The following is a 17,156-nucleotide window of genomic DNA, read 5'->3' as shown; positions in this document are numbered from 1 at the left end:
ACCCAGTTTATCTCGCTGAATTGGCGGAACGTGTTTGTCGCCGATGGGTAAAAAATATAGGTATACCGGTACAAAACGACACGGAATCGCATCAAAGAATCGACGCGAATCGACTTTATGCCTGTCTCTGCGTAGGTAAACATAAAACATTTCGCCAAACGAACCTGTGTCAGCATTCAAACACGGGGACATTTGTATGCGTCCCCTGTCATCCGTAGGTTATTATAGAATCTGTTATTTAAAAGCCCTTTCTAGGTAACCGGTAAACTTTACTTCGGGCGAGGCTCGACTGGAAATACGAAAAATCAAACTGTCATGGGACACGTGATACGGCTTCGTACCTTTGCGGATGAAATTCATTACGTGCTGACGTATTTCCCCGGTTGTTCTGCATTCGTTACAGTTTTCACTATAATATTATACACACCCCTGTATCCAGCTCCCCAAAGCCCAATAGATTACCCTGAGGAATACACGAACACAATTTGCCGGGATTTACGGGGGTTCATCAAATTTCTACACTTTGAAGGCCGGGATACCCGGTATTTTCAATCAGGGAGATTCAAATCAATACTACGGAACGTAATTTCTGCATCGATGATGTAAAACAGAGACATTTCAGATACTATACTTATTCTATTCTCGGCCGAAAACTAAAATGAATAATTAGGTCGTTGCGCGTGAAAAAATTGAATACATGTATGGAAAAGCAGAGAAATAAAAAATAATCTCGTTTTTTCTTTATTAGATCGAATAAAAATTAAATCGAATACACTAGATTGAAAATTACAACACTATCATAAGATCATAAGATCATAAGATCAGTTCAATTCAACTGCTCTTAACACGCGCAATTATCTACATTCTGATAAAATAGAGGAAATATCCGATCTAATTATCTTATGTGTTTCTCTGCTTTGTACACATAAAAAAATTGGTTAATTCTTTTTTTTTCACGCGAAGACGCAATTATATCCTGGTCTTCTCACATCACTTGCACGGTCTTCCACGTTCCGTAGGGTTGTGGCCGTTCAGGCACACTGTAATCTCTCCTATAGGGAACGCTGGGTGATTGATCCTCATCATCGTCAGGCTCGACGGCGTGTTCTTGTTCCTCCCGCTGCTTCCGAATCTCTTTGTATTTTTCTCTCTCGGCGTTGGCTCGCCGCTCCTCGGCGGTTTCCTCCTTCTTCTTCTCCTCGTCCTTGGCTATTTGAGCCAACAGTTCCTCCTGCAGAGCCAATTCCTTGGCTTCCTCCTCCTGCTCGGCAATTGTCGCGAAACCTTCCGCTGGTGGCTCCCACACAGATTCTGTTGAAATTTAGCGATTCAAATTACACATTCACACATTAACGCCGCGCCTTGGTCTGCAGTGGATAAAAAATATTGCGAGAAATATTTTTTTGAGTGGTTTTTATTCTGGTCATTTGAATAAAGACGTTCGAATCGTTTTTTTTTTGGGCATCTTTTTTGCCATCGCTTGCGATTCGCTTCAGGTAGATGACGTCACGTCGATCACCGCCTCCGGCGGAGACGCTTTGTACTATGTAGTTAGATTAGGTTAGGTTATGTTGAGATTAGGCAATATTAATCGATTTCAAAGCTTATTTTTGATGATTCGCGATATTTCATTTCTAATTTTTTAAGGTTTTCGAGACGTTTGATCGAATTAATCGATCAGGCTTTAAAATTCGCTGTGAAAAGATTACCTAAAGTCAGTGGGAACCGTGAGCTGATTTTCTTCGGAAATTGTTCTGAACTTTTGATCGAATAAAATTTCCTCAATCGTTTTTCAAATTTTAAAAATCGAAAGGCATAGTCACGAACCGTTTGTCTGGATGTGCCAGTAGTAGGTATATCCTTCGGGACTGACTGCTTCGTACCAAAGTTTCTGGGCGAAAAGTTGACTCCTAACTTTGGCTGCATCGTCTTCCGACCCTTTCTTGACCCTCTTGCCTTTGATTTTAGCCTTGCCCTGAATCTTCACGTCTCCGCTTGCTCCGGGTAAGCCCGATTTGTGGCTGGAAGATCTGGGTTGAGACGACGAAGAAGGATCGCAGGGATCGACGTCGAATTGAGGCTGCGATTATTAGGAGGATTGATTCAGATATCGTGAAAATGCGAGATAAATAAAAATGGATCGACGAAGAAGTTTGAAAAAAATAATTCGAGTCCCGTAGTGTAGTGTAAAGTTAATATTCGAAATCACACGTAAAGAAGAGGAGAGGAAATGGATTAAACAGCTTATGATTAGTCGGAGGATATCCAAGCGTGCTTCTTTCGGCAATTTCGTTATCTATACGTTCAAATAATTTCTGACCTCTCGCTCTCCTCGATTCCCTTTATTTCCACGTGTTTGCGCGCCTCCGACTGTAGGGTGAAATTGTCTGTTCTTGTACCTTGGACTGGCTTCTGGAGGTGCCAGCTGAGGTGCTTTTGGAACATTCGGCGGTGCGGCCTGTAAAAAAGCCGATTCGTTTTTACCCAGATTTTATTTTCGATCGGCTAGCTGTTTCACATGGTGTCCGGTAAAAAATTTCTAGCAAATTCAAGCACATTTCAAGGAAAACTAAGAATACACGAAAATGACAATTGTTATATACATTTCTTCATCCTGGATATTTCCAGGACTTTTTAAGGACAAGCAAAATTCAAGGACATTTCCAGGACTACTAGATACCACGATTTCAGCCGCCTTTAACTTACAACTCACGTCGTTTTTTCCTGCGTTTTCTAATTTTTCACGAATTATCCTCTCCGCTGTTAGATCAGTCGTGTTGTTCTCAACGTCTTTGAGATATGCCGCCATTGCTGCCTGAAACGAAAGAAATTGCGTTTTATTTCTCATCCTCGCGTGAATCGTGTAAGCGCAACTTTTTTTTTTTTTGAACGTGCTATGTTCGTTTTTAGAACCGGTAATCATGCAGAGCGGAAGAAAAGAAGAGTGGAATAAATGTTTCGCTGCTCACGGTCTCCATTTTCTTAATGTCATCCTCGAACTTCCGGTGCTGCTTGGCCTGTTTAGCACTGTTTTTATGAATCTCCCGGAGTCGTTTGCCGACATTTTCCTTGTGCTTTTTGCCACCTTCGTGGAACTCGATGCTCGGCTTGTTGTCGGCGATCCAGCATTTGCAAAAATCGCAGAATTTCCGACCCTGAGACTTCCAGTAATCGGCCCTAACGAACAAGATGCGTGGTGGGATTCAGTTACAGTTTTACACGTGTTAAATCAGTCATTATGTACAAAATTTATTCATAAACATGTTATCATTTGCATTTGAATCAAGCGCGCGCGCACCGTGCAGAAATTGAAAGTAAATATGTAAATGGTATTTATATAACATAATTTCAAGGAGGGTGAATCGGGTGAATAAATATTATGAAGCTGTGGATATACGTGTTCCTCTTATTTACTCAAAATGTTGGGGAAAAGTGAGAGAGAGAGAGAGAGAGAGAAAGGGGGGAGGGAGAGGGAGTGTAAACGAATATCGAATAAGGATGAGAAACCGACCAGGCGACAATCTGAAAATCAAAGTTAACGAAACTTGGAATTGTTCGATTGAATGCTAGAACGTCGAGAGCAAGAGAACTTCTTCAATATTGTCCAAACCCTCGGCGAGCCTACACTTATAACTACTTTTGCGAATCTACGAGCGGAAAATCAGGAAAGGGTAGGAAAAAAAAAAGGCAACGCGTGTCCGTCCGAAAAAACATTTTCGCGGATAATAATCTTTTCCTTCATTTTCACGTAAGCTGGGTTAGTTGGATGGAAATAAGAGAATAGAAAAAGGAAAAAAGTGGATATACAGATTACAGAATATGTCAGCAGTTGAGATTTATATACGACAATTGCATCCGGTTACAATGAAATCCGACATTATTCCGTCCCTCGTCGCTTCGTACAAGATGGGTTTTCATAAAACGCGATAATGCCTGTCGATCTCCTCCACTCTTCAGCGAATGCGAGAACAATTTATTGCAGACATTACTGCTGCACAATATGCCTCTGGGCTCTTGACAGCAATAAATTCTACCTATAACTAATAACACATTTTCATCCATGGTGTAGGAATTTGATAACACGTTAATGCGTCACAACGAAATGCGGTTTTACGAGGAGTCGGCTGTAAAGTGCATTTATATTCAGCCATTTATTCTGCTAATCAATTTGTATTCATTCATTTTTTTTTTTCGGAAATCGATATTCCAGTTGATCACGTGTAGGTAAATGGTTTTGTTTGCGAATTATGTCGAGGGTATCAAAGATGCGCCCTGCATAACATGTTTCTTCTTTTTTTTAATAAAATCAGAATGTATGTTCGAACGAACGACACTTGGTCTACATTCCACTCCCGTCTATTGTCCTCGCGAAATATCTACCGTACACCTATACACACAATCAAGCCTAGAGCTAAACAATAACAATGAACGTGCGAAATAGTGCATCGGCCATTCTCGCCTAGTTGGCAATTAAATCTCGCCTCCCTGAGCTTTGCAGTGTTTGCAAAGTGCCGTTAAGGCTCGATCCGCGTGTCCGTTTGAAATATTTTTTATAATTAAAATTGCTCACTTGAAATTGCTCAGCTAATAATTCATTATCAATTTTTTATGGGCATTATTATGTTGAGAAATGACCGAAAGCGCTTGTATTACGCATTATGGGTTCAATTTCGGACCAAAACCCAGCGCTGTGCATGTCGTATTAATCAGCGGTGTATCTACTTCGGTAATTAGTCTAATACAACGCGTTATAGTGTACACCTCACATTTCGGAGTAATTAACCGATCCGGGGTTCAAGGGCGCAGTCTGGTTGACGCCCATTTTTAAAAATCGGCTGTCTCTAAGTGCTCTCCACGTATAATCCTATTGCAAGCTCAATTTTACGGAACTCTATACAGTTGATTGAAATTCGAAACGAAGGAATAAAAAAAATATATGGTGTTTCTCGAGAATTCAACGATGAATCGAAAACCATATTGATTCTCGATTCCACACATCGTCGAAAATAATTAAGATTTCCATACTGTTTGTTCTTTCACGAGGTCAAAGTGCACAAAATACGCAAGATGACAAACTGGTCTTACATTTTTCGCGTTCTACTAATATTTCGCAAAGTTCATCGTAAATCGATCTGTAAAATTTATTACCGCACTTTGTTTTTAGCGTATGGCTATCAACATACCGCGAGTTGTATAATAAATATGTAACGACGTTACAATGTGCACGCCTATGAATTTCTCTGCAGTTTTTCGTCAACTTGACGGCAAAAAAAGAAACTTAAAAATCGTGAGCCAAGCTCATCAATTTTCTCTGAACGATGATGCATGGACTCAAAAACAGCGAACCTCATTCTAGAAATCTATCAGTCAATAAATCCGCCCCAATTTCACCCAATTTTCCAAGTTACAAGACAAACTGCAGAAAGCCAACGAGGATCTGAACTCGTAGACAAAATTTGTTAGTCCGCCTTCCTCCCCCTACGAGTTTTGTATCCCAATGGGTTTCCGCCCAGCCGATATCCGGTTATACGTACTGCATCGCGTGATATACACGTCGAGGTTCAGAGAGCTCAGCTTTCCGCATAGTCTATATTCCGCACAATATCCCGCACGTACGCGATACACGTAAACCGTTTTGTTTTGCACAGCTGTCCCGTTGTGCCTTTATCCGTCCGGTTCGCATTACTTGATTCTGTACTTTATTCTGATCTCGTCCTTAAAATGCGACGCATGCAGTTATGGATCAATGGACCCCATCGTCCGAACCCAAATTTGACAAGAGGGAAGAAGCCGTTTTAAAAATTTTCAACCAAGTTATTTGGACAATGATGGAGAAAACGAATGAAAAGGACGTAGGTACTTGATATGCGATAGAAATGAATCTGCAGGCCAAATTCAAATGGACGTTGTTTATGTATAAGAACAGATAATCTGTTTATTGGAATTAAACTTGATGAAATTTTTTTTTCCTTTGATATTCTTTTTTTTTTAGTCTTCGGTCAATTGGTTTCTTTCCGCTTGATAACTCGTTGAATATCCTTACCTGTTGTCCGTCTCCATCGTAGATCAATCAAAGAGTAATAATAAGAACTGGTGGAAAATGGTCCAAATATTCCATTATCCTATATTTGAGTATAGAATATATATTTTTGTCGATAAGAACTCACGATATCGAGTTTCCCACGAAAGTGCCCCCGTTAGAACTCAATTATACGTATGTATGTATACATGATATGACGTACAGACACCGTTTCGAAGACTTCTCAATTATTGCATCGAGTCACGCACATGCTTTGTGAATATATTCGTTTCAGGTTGAAATTAAATCGGATTACGGCTACGGTGTCGGATTGAGAATTCGCAATTCCGTTAGGTTTGACTCTTCGAAATCCTGTTTGCGTCATTATTAAGGTCAAGATTCTCGGTTTATACAGACAATCGTAGACGCCGAGAAATAGAAAATTGGAACATTTGCAAGTTCGGATCTCTTTTTTATTATACACACTGGAAAAATTGTCTCATTCGAGGTTTAAAAGGAATTTCGTTAACGAAGATCGTATGAATATACTGGAAAATATGATATTGTTAATGAATCAGCTTATTGCACCAACTCATCGTCACAATCCCATTGATATTGCAATTGTTGTTACAGGCAGTGGTCAGAGGCATTAAATTATTTTCATAATATAATATTTCGATCTCTGACTCGATTAGATACACGATTTTCTCGTTGATAGTAGAGAACTATCGTTCTTTACCTTGTGCAAACGAAAAGAAAGGAAGTCGAGTCTTGAGCAGTCCCCATCGTCCGTATTTCAAAAGAAACAGCATCAGCCTCGGAGGTTTTTCAATATTGTAATTATTGTCATCCAAATTGAAAGCTATTATTACACCAACGTTTTCATCGCGCGGTATCTTTGATAAGGAAAAACTTCCCGACGGCGACAAAGTCACAAAGAAAAAAAAGAGAGAACGGAGGCGTCATTGACGAGTAAAATAATCTCGAGTCTGTGGTTCCCTCAATTGTCGCCCTTCCATTAAACGAACTGCAAATGATATCTTCATCAAAGCGTACTTGATCTACATTTCATTCCCGACCGTTGTTCCATAGTCGACGTAAGTGCTAAATAATATAAGTGCATTCTCGCCTAGTTGCCAATTAAACATGACCTCTCTCTGTCTTCTGTATAAGTATTCTCAAAGCGTCGACGTGTCCCAGTATAACACCGGCCTACGTGTACTATTTCTCTCTCTCTTTCTCTCTCTCTTCCACCCCTTCTTGTCCATCCAGCCAGCCAACTCTGTATACACAGCTGTGTGTATACTCGGTTTTGGTATACAGAAACTCAGGCATGATTGGTGATAGCAAAAATGTTTATACCGCAGGTCAGTGCGGTACAAACTTCGCGTGAACATCGCCTTGTGTTAATCCCGGTCAAAGCGGGCGTTCGCAATCACCGTATAAAAATTGTTGGGGGAAATAATTTGATTACAGAAGGTCATAAGGTGAAAGAGAAGCTGGTTCGGTTCGACAGTTCGTTGAAACCTTCGTTTCGAGCTCGTCAAGAGTTTTCGTGTTGCGAAGGAATTTTCCATTACCGATGGGCTGATTGAAACCGTTATACGAACGAATATTTCAGAACCCGATATTGAACAAATATAAACGATTGATGATGCCTAGTCCAATTAAAGTTCGACGCATGCATCACGTATAAACAGATATCACTTCACTGGTAAATAAACACTATCGTCGCGCGGACCGCTTCTGCCAATTGGATATGGCTTCCAGTTTGAGCCATTGAGCTGAAAGACCAGTTGACGCTATTCCAATTCTCTTCTTACCGATCGCGAACGCGATGGCAAAGTCAACGAAGATTTTGGCGAGCCACTGTCGCACGTTGGAAGCACTTGAGATTTTTGATCGTTTTTCGAAGAGGATCCAGGTGACGTCGAACGACACGTGAAAGAGTTCGGAATGGTCTCACGATCCGCAACCGCGATAGGTGAGCCCTACGTCCGCGTAACCGTCATAACCCTGCACATTCTATAAATATCTTCATCAATAATATCGTCCCCTATGTGCAGAGTGAGATGACTGTAGCCATACGGCACGGTCCTGGTACCGGCCACAATATCTTACCGGATTTTACACGCCCGAGTTTGCCAGCATCAGCTTGAGTCGAGGAGCACAATGTGCCGCATTCCATTACAAAAGACTGATTACTAAAATGGGCCACGAAATGCGCAGTGGGTGTAATAATTCGTTCGTTCTATTATTACATTCGCATCGGGTCGTTACCGGCTATACACCCATGGGGACAATTTGTGTGGCACGATTTGAGCCAACAAAGCTATTAGTCGCGTGTCACTTGCAGCCTGACGTACATACGTAAATGTTGCACCCATAACACTGGCAGCCTTTCTTTCTGCCAATCCTGAAGAAATGAAGGAATTCTCTCGATTTCTTGGGCACGGTTTCGAGGGTCGAGAAAAAATTAATGTCATAAACTGTGCGAACAAAGTTGGGGAACTTCACTGAGAGAAAAGATTCCTCCTACAAGGAAGGTATTTCAGTTCGATCACTCCGATTTCATTTCTTTTGTAATATGTTATAGTAGACTAAAAACTAAGCGACATCAATTTTTTTTTTATCTGCCATTACACTCTAAGGGGATGAAACCACTCTCCAAAGTAAGACATGTCAAGAGGGGATTTCGCACTTTTACTCGCAAGAACGTAATATTTTTTTTTAACCAATCCAACGGGAAGTGTTTTCTCATAACGAGAAATGAAAAATGTAATTTTCTCAATAAAAAAAAAAAAAAAAAAAAAAAAATGCCAAATCCCCCCTTGACATGCCTTACTTTGACCTCATTAAAGTGTTCAATGGCAGATGAAAAAAAATACGTGTCGCTTAGTTTTTAGCATACTATAACATATTCGCAAAAGAAATGAAATCGGGGAGATCGACCTGGGATACCTTCCTTGTAAGTCTCATTAAAGACAGGCCGTTGTTGTGAGATACACGTGTCTGTTGTATAATAAGTGGGGCTTCTAAGTAGGTTGAGTTGCGCAATTTGTATAAGGACAGGTACAATCGTGCTTGCATGCATGCAGCGGCTTCAAGGTACACGAGCAAAGTGTTTGTTCGTACACAACTTTAAGGTTAGATAAAAGGGGGGACAAGTACGACGATCCCCCGACGACATCCCAACAGCCGTTTATTTACTTAAGAGCTCATGTAACGATGAGTGGGATTGGTCAACATACGGAGGGATTTCCCATATCACGGTAGACTTACGGCAGCCGAGCTCAGCGACGGAATAACGAAGCCCATTAGCATCCAATACAAATAAATCCAAGGCGAAGTCGAAGAGAAAAGAAAACAAATGTTTACCGATGGTTTATTTTTCCAATCTCTTAACGCGCTTTTCTTTATCGCGCGATAAAAATGTCGCTCAAGTTCCTAAAGGAACGTCGTTACAGTCCAGCTAATTGTGAATCATTGATAGGTGCTTGCAGGTCTTATATTCTTCGGGCTTTTCGGCCAGTTACACTTACAAAATTTCACTTCATCAATTTCTGACACTGCTGCGTCTTATGTCAGGTATATCCGTTGACCATTTTCAACGACAGACTCCGACTACGAGGCTTTTTGGCAAGATTATAATGATTGCAAGTAAGTATGATGAAAAAGTGTCTTTTTGCTATAGTCGAGTGAATGTATCAAGATGAAGGCACAGTGTGTGAGTATGATCTATTTCGGGTAGCACAACTTTGGCTTTTACGTTCAATTTAGATACGTTTACGTGGCGCTAGATAACTTCGCATTCAATTTAGATAATTAGGGTGCTTCCTACTCGCCGACATCTCTTCTCTTCCACCTGGCAAACGAAACGAGATCTAGAACGATTTTAGCCTTTAGCTATCCGTCTCGCTTCCTCCTCCACTTCCCAAAGCTCATCGTTCTACCGTGTACTACTAGGCTATACTTCTTTGGCTATAGGTAGTTCAACTTCTACACGCGTGCTCCACAAAAGCTGCGATATATCATCGGCTGATTATACCCACCAGCGAAACTACCGACACTCGACAGAAACTGCAAACTCCTCTATACCATGAAGCTGAAAATTGCTTTGGTGAAGCTAACCCGTCTTTCTCTTTCCGACAGTTCCTCAAACTCGCTCATGTCCACCTGGATCTTCAAGCCACTCGAGAACTTATCAGGCAATTATATCCAGTTTCCGGCTAGTCTCGATTCATTCTGTGGCTTGGTTTGAACACCATTGGAATAAAGCGGATAACGACACGATTTTTCTCAAAAAAGTTTTATGCCCCGTTCTTTGTCTCGTTGTTTAGAAGAAGAGGAAAACGATGTGTGTGGCTCTGTTCTTTTAAACACCGATTGTGCAATCAGGCTTTTGAAAGAATCTGTTTTTTTGATGTACTCTAGGATCATTAGTATTGCTCAAAGTCGAGTGAAACAGGTCGAATGAAATACCGAACAATATCTCTGCAGGCTAATTTTCTCAAGAGTGGTTAATCGTCCTCCGATAAAATATTGGTACGGTGTATATAGGTGCCTATATGTATACACCTGACTTCAAAAGCCGTGGTATTAATTTATATACCGCTATTTCAAAGCGCTTCAAACGAGTGTACTTCAAATGACTTGTGACTCGGGTTGACTTCGCATGACTTAATGTCACTCCGAGCGAAGTCAAGAGACGAAATGACGGTTGTCTGAAACCGTGGTTACGGATTCTTCCAACTTCCTGAATATGCCCAAGTCAAGAAACTGCAGAAAAGCCTGCAGAAAAACCTAATTTCTGAACTTTGTCCCAAGTTACAGGTTCAAAATCGTGACTAAGAATCACACAAATCGACTGTCTGAAGATGGTGCAAAAAAATTGATGTTCGGTACTTTTTGCTTGGCACAGTTTACAGCGTGACGTTTGGCGATACCAGAAAGTGGCTCGGTATCGTTGTTATTTAACATACGTTGTTACATAGGTATACACAGAGCTTAAAATCTACAGTACCGAATGCTCGGTAATCTGTGTTTCGGATGAGTGAAGCACATGCAATGCTACTTGGGAGTGAATCATTTAACCACTATCTGCTAATGCAAAACTCGCGTCAGAGCTTTTGAACCGGCGGATCTTATTCGTTGGAAAATAATCGGGAAACATCTGCAAGTTCTAACTTGTAAATGGGAATCAATTTGAAAATGAAAAATCGGATAACCGGATATTTACATTAGTCTGTGTCTTTCGTAATTGTGACCTGTCATCTGGACAAGAAACTCGGGCTTCTCCTCGCCTATCGTAACAGTTTCAAACGGCGTGTTTTTTTTTTTTTTTTGCCCTTGACAAATATCAACGATGAAGGATGTATGGACACGTGGACAAGCAGTCCATGCTGCGAAATGATGAAGGATTCCGGGTGTCTTGACGAGTACGTGTACTCGTACCATGATCATCATGGTTCAAAGAATCACGTGCGATATTCACCTCCTCAGTGCTTTCGGTATTTTTATTCCCTCGTACTTTTAGTTTATTTGATATATTTTCTTTCTTGTTTCTCGAGTTTTCTCAGTTATAACAAAAATAATAATAATTTGCTACTTAGTCCACGTCATTTGGTCCGTCGACTGGGTTCAGCTCGAGCGTTTATTTTGTCCCGTTAATTCGGCATGCAATAAATTTGTCACCGCTTTTAACGAGAGGTTCGCTCGGCAGTTTCACCATCGTATATTTCCAAGATTTCTCGTTCGATGACGACGCGTCTCCTGATTTGTATTAATGATCGTATTAATTGAGAGTAGTTTTCTTGTGTCTCGTTTCTTTTTCGGAGCTGTATTCCGGGTCGAGGTTTTTGGCTATTTCCACTGTGATGTGACGTACGTAATAAAAATGAACGGGTATCTGACGTGCGACGAAAGTGCAGTTGATCATTCGAATATTAGACACGGAACGGCAAAATAATGTACTTAAATCGAGAGGCAATCAATAAAGTTAATATTTTTAAAAATATATAAGGCTATCCAGGTGATTTATCAAGTAGAAAAAGCCACAAACTCAACGACGACAATATTTCACAAGTATAATATACAACCACACAGCTTCGACCTACACGCGCTTTTATATATCAAGTAGAGCATATGAATTTAATTTTAGTTTATACATAATAAAATGGCCCAAAGCCATGCAAACCGCGGACCGCAACATGACAAAACGTATTGTTGCTACACAAAGACGATTTCCTGTCGCGGTAACAAAATACTGTTAAATCAATCTATAGCGTTTATCACCATCAAAGGTATTACACAACTCTTTTATCACAATTTCCGCGATTATTTCCGTAATTGCAATAATCGAAAATCGTTTCCGCTTTGCGTGTGTACGAATACACGTTAAAAATTTCCTCGTTCAACTATCAAATCTCCTAAAATATTGATTCTTTCCCCCTTTCTCAGGGATACAAGATTCAATTTTGTTACTACGAAACGTCTCTCTTGCATACATGTACACAAATTTATTAACACATTCAATTATTCATCATCTTTCTATCCCGATTTTATTTATCATTCTTATTTTATTATTTACCACGTTATGTTATAGTAAGCCGAAGATCTTCTCGCGCGATCGATGTCACGTGCCAACTAACAAATTTTTTCACGCTGTCGTTACACACTAATATCGTATGTATAGTGTACGTGTATCCTAGTTATACCTATAACCTATCCTACTTATCTTACCTGCGGCTGTTCATCCGCGGTGACTGACGAAGCTACGCGTTGAACCTTCGTAACGGTTGGATTCCCGCCAAATTTTACGCACCCCAGGCCCCGACTAGACGCTGCATGGTCGGCCATTTGTTTTTTTATTTCTATTCTTTTTTTTTCCCGGTTTCTTACTCGTGTTAAATTCATATATTATTCTTCTTTTTTATTTTCTCGCTTTCTTGGTCTCGTTTTACTTTTGATATCTATCGCACGCACTTTTAACCCAGCTTTCAAAGATCGATTTGATCAAAGTGGAACGCGTTGATTGAACTTATTTATATTACTTTTGACACGATAATATACATTGAATGCGATTTGTTGAAGAAATTAAGAACAACGCGTCCGGTTTCAACATTATGCAGGTTTACGTATACAAAACTGCTATGATAGTTTAGATTTTGTTCGTCACGATCATGTTTCTTTTTTTTTTTCCCTATCATTTCCTTCTTTTTCCGTTCCTAATTCTTATACATACGCAAAGAATGGAATAGAAATAGAAAATATTTACGCTAAATCGAATTCGCAAATTCGATTCGTATTCTTTTTGTTTTTTTTTTTCTTGAAAAGAGGTAATTGAACATTTTCTCTACGACGTCGTTTATTAGAGTTTATTAAAATTTTATGGAAAAAGGCAGGAGGAATATAATTTGGAGAAGAAATACGTGGCAAATACAGGGGTGGGTTTGTTTATGCAATAACTTTCCCTCTCGTTAAATAATACCGTGTATAAGTCACGCTCGTTGAAATTATTTTGAAAAACAATTGAGCCACGGCATAACGTTTACAACCGTTTATAAGTTTACAAAAACAATGCATTCCTGCATGGAACAGCTTATTACCCCTTATTTTATACCGCTAAACGCTGCATTGTAAATCAGCGGCTGGCCGGCGTTTTGTTCGCGGCTTTATACAGCGGAGGTGCGTTTTAAATCAGTGCGCCAAGCACAGAGCGACGCTGTGGCTGTGGCTGGATTATTTAACTTTCCGCGTTGCTGAAAATAAAAGAGAAATCTTCGTTTAAACTACTCTTTGTTCTTTCGGTAACACGAGCCAATAAACTTCAAGGGCTTTAAACTATTTATAAATAAATATGAGAGGTAAGAAAAATAAGAAAAAAAAAAAAATAAAATAAAATAGAAACAAACAACGTACTGGACGTTTTTCATCCCTCTGCACGCCTCTCGGGTTTAATTATTTGTGTAACACGTGTAGTAAGTGTTAAATTTTTCCACGCGATAGTAACTTTCATTTTGATACAAAGAGTAGAGGAAAAAAAAAAAATGAAATAAAAATAATTTATAGATACTTCGTGACGTTGGAGAATTCAGGACGATGTCATTTATTTTTTCAACCATTCTATTTTCTGTTGTCTTGAGATTCTTTTTTAATCCCACTTTTATATGAGGATGAAAAAAACTCGAGAAAAATAATGAAAATAACAATAATAACAACAATAGTAATAGGAATAATAATAATAATAATAATATTAATAATAATAATAATAAACTAGGAAAAGAAAACCGAAGGAGAACTCGATAATTCAAAGCTTTTACTTATCCACGAGGAATCATAAATCTCGCGACGATTTTTTTTTTCGCTCGACTTTTTTCTTTTTAAAATTTTCTATACTTCTTATTTGTTTGTAACACTAGTTTTAAAATTTTTTTTATATCTTTATGCATAACCAACTTTCTCGGACGATGCGTAGACTTAAAGAAACTCGAGGTATCGAGGTATAAGAGACACAAACACTGCACGGAACGATCATTCTTTGCCGTATTTATACATTGGACATTATGTGTATGTACATACATACATGCGTGCTTGTGAAAGAGGAAGAGAATATACCTGTGTGTATATGTATATAGTGACGGTGTAGTAAGTTAACGTTGAAACAGATGCGACTGTCAAAAATATCTTTCAAACTACAATAGACGCCACATGCAAACGAAAGAAACCATGTAGCTGCCAATTCTCTCCCTCCCTCCCCACCCATCCATTCGAGAATATAACTATAGGCAGTATTTAGCCCCTTGAAAGCTTATTCGGAGTTACTTCATTCGATTTTTTCTTATTTTTTTCATTCAGTGAACAAATATGCAAAAAATTTTGATGGTTCGATCGAAAGAACTATGGAATATGCATTTTCATTATATACTTGGACAGCGGTTTTTCTTTTTTTATTTCTCATAATGTTACTGTACATTTTTACACATGTATACGATCTACTCTGCAGAAAAAAAAATTGGAATTAATAATTCTTATGAAATGTGTATAAATTGTATAACTTACAGGTGAAATATAAGATTTAGGAAAATTTGTAATTTACAGTCGATTTTCAAGGCCCGAATGAACTTCCATGAGCAGTGAAAATGAGCGAACCGGTTCCGATCATATAATGACGTAAATTCTATTTTTCACCGTATCTTTCTTTCTGTCGTTCTCGTTTTTCTCAGTCTCGTATCTCCTCTTCCGCGGGTATATACAATAAAATTTTTTTTTATTCAACACAGTGATTATTTTATTATTGTCACGATGATTTTGCGAAAGGTAGATACGAGGAGAAGAAGAAGGAGGGGGGAATTAAACGAGCCGGCGAACTGTGCCAAACAGAAACTCCGGCTATCTGAAAGATCTAATTTCGTACCTACGCGATGTGTTTTCGGAGGCTGGGTTAGCCTAGCCTTAGTCTTGGTCTTCTGCCTTTTCGCAGTATCTATTATGTAGCTGGCGATGGATTGTACCTGCGTGTCGGTGTATCAAATCGGGCGTCGTGACGTTCCCTAGGACTAATTAAAACCGACATATAAACGGCGCGACCTTTCGTGTCTTTTGCCAATTGATACAACTCGCAGATTCGGAAGGTCGGATGTCCGCGCGCCGAGTGGCGGGAATAAACGCGAACGCACGATTAATGGATTGACTATCAATCCGGCGATGCGGGGAGTGCTGACCAATTTTAATTAGTTAGAAGAAAACTTTTGTCATCCACGCGAAGGCCAAACATGCACGAAGGTTTCATTGCAGTCAAACTAGGAAAGATTGGGCGATAACACAGGTCTGCGACGAAAAAAACTGCACAGGTTTTTTATGCTGTTTCTTATAGAGTTTCACTCAGTGAAACCGCGAAATATACTCAAAAATTTCAATTACGTCGGGTTTTTTCTTAAACTCGTCTTTGTAGTTTCGTTTAGAGTGAAATTCCCGTGTGATTCGAAATCTGGTATCCTATTCTCGATTATAAAAAACCTATGCAAACGTGACTTCTTACTTCCATTTAATATGCATTAGAGTCAGATTCGAGAATAAATACAAACAGGGAAAGAGAAAATGGAAAGCGGAAGCGTATTCGAAGGTGTATCAAAGAGAAGAAGGAAAGTTTTCACAGGCGAAAAGAATGAACGCGGAATGTTAAATACATTTCACAAAGAAATTGTTTGTTTAATTTTATAAGAAATATTGCTTAGTCTATTGTAACAAAATGGTGGTTTGTTCATTATTGTTATGTTTCTTTTCATGCAGACACTTCGTATTTTGCAAGAATACTGTACGTGATAAAGGGAAATGGAAGTCATTTTTGCATTTGGCACACTTGCAACCATAATATTTACAAAAAACATCCAAATATTTTTTTTCAGACATGTGTAATTAAGCAATTTTTTTGTTTTATCGGTTGGTTTTGAGGAAATGGACACTTTTTTGGATTTTGGGAGGACTAGTATCGAGTTTAGTTTTAAATTTTACTCCTGTAACACATAGAGTGGAATCCGTAATAAAGAGAATCGATGCGATTATGGATTCGAAAATTCGAATTCGGTTGCAAAAGTCGTGATTGTAGAATTTCATTATATGCTTTATTGTTCTGGTTTAGTGGAAGACTAACGACATTTTCTACACTCCGCGTACGAGGAAATAAAGGGAAAATCAGTGAAACGGCGGAAAAGCGTTTTGGATGGCTGGATACGAGGCTAATTTTAGATAATTGATTATCGACCGTGATAAGCGTCGTCGTGAGATATTTAGCGAAACCCGTTTATGGTTTTACCGGCCCTTTGACGAACGGCACAAGCGCAGAGATTCGGTTCTTGAGAAGCTTGAATTTTTTTTTACGAGAAATTGGTGTTCCTGTGACTCAAACAATTGCAAAGAGAAGATTACACAAGCTCTTAAAAAACTGATATTTTAACTGGATTGAATTTTTGAAGCCAAGAGGGAAAGGAAGAAAATCATATTCGTTGCTGCGCTCGATGTAAACGATTAATTATTATACAGATGTACGTTTACCGCAGAGTTTGAAAACTCGAGTCGTGTAAATTTCTCAAATGTTTTTACAGCCCACGGTGTACGTAAAATGATGTATATGGATTAC

General features: G+C 39.2%; 1 protein-coding gene across 3 annotated transcripts in view; it reads right to left on the bottom strand.

Moving 5' to 3' along the window:
• Window positions 1–17,156, bottom strand: part of LOC107222135 (WW domain-binding protein 4) — a 30,035-nt gene that overhangs the window by 2,440 nt on the left and 10,439 nt on the right. The window contains exons 1-6 of one of the 3 annotated variants that reach the window (XM_046735433.1): window positions 13,627–13,779; window positions 2,970–3,177; window positions 2,714–2,815; window positions 2,321–2,458; window positions 1,828–2,080; window positions 990–1,311 (exon numbers count right to left, since the gene is read on the bottom strand). In XM_046735433.1, coding sequence (XP_046591389.1) covers window positions 990–1,311; window positions 1,828–2,080; window positions 2,321–2,458; window positions 2,714–2,815; window positions 2,970–2,978 — 824 coding nt within the window. In that variant the 5' untranslated portion in view covers window positions 2,979–3,177; window positions 13,627–13,779. Of the gene's footprint in view, window positions 1–989; window positions 1,312–1,827; window positions 2,081–2,320; window positions 2,459–2,713; window positions 2,816–2,969; window positions 3,178–12,760; window positions 12,906–13,626; window positions 13,780–17,156 lie in introns of those variants that run through there. The other 2 variants (XM_015661369.2, XM_046735432.1) reach the window with 2 other exon arrangements.

This window comes from Neodiprion lecontei, chromosome 3 (genome assembly GCF_021901455.1).
Source record: "Neodiprion lecontei isolate iyNeoLeco1 chromosome 3, iyNeoLeco1.1, whole genome shotgun sequence".
Lineage (NCBI taxonomy): Eukaryota > Metazoa > Arthropoda > Insecta > Hymenoptera > Diprionidae > Neodiprion > Neodiprion lecontei.
The sequence above is the reverse complement of the archived record's forward strand: the minus strand, read 5'-3'. Positions and strand labels throughout refer to the sequence as shown.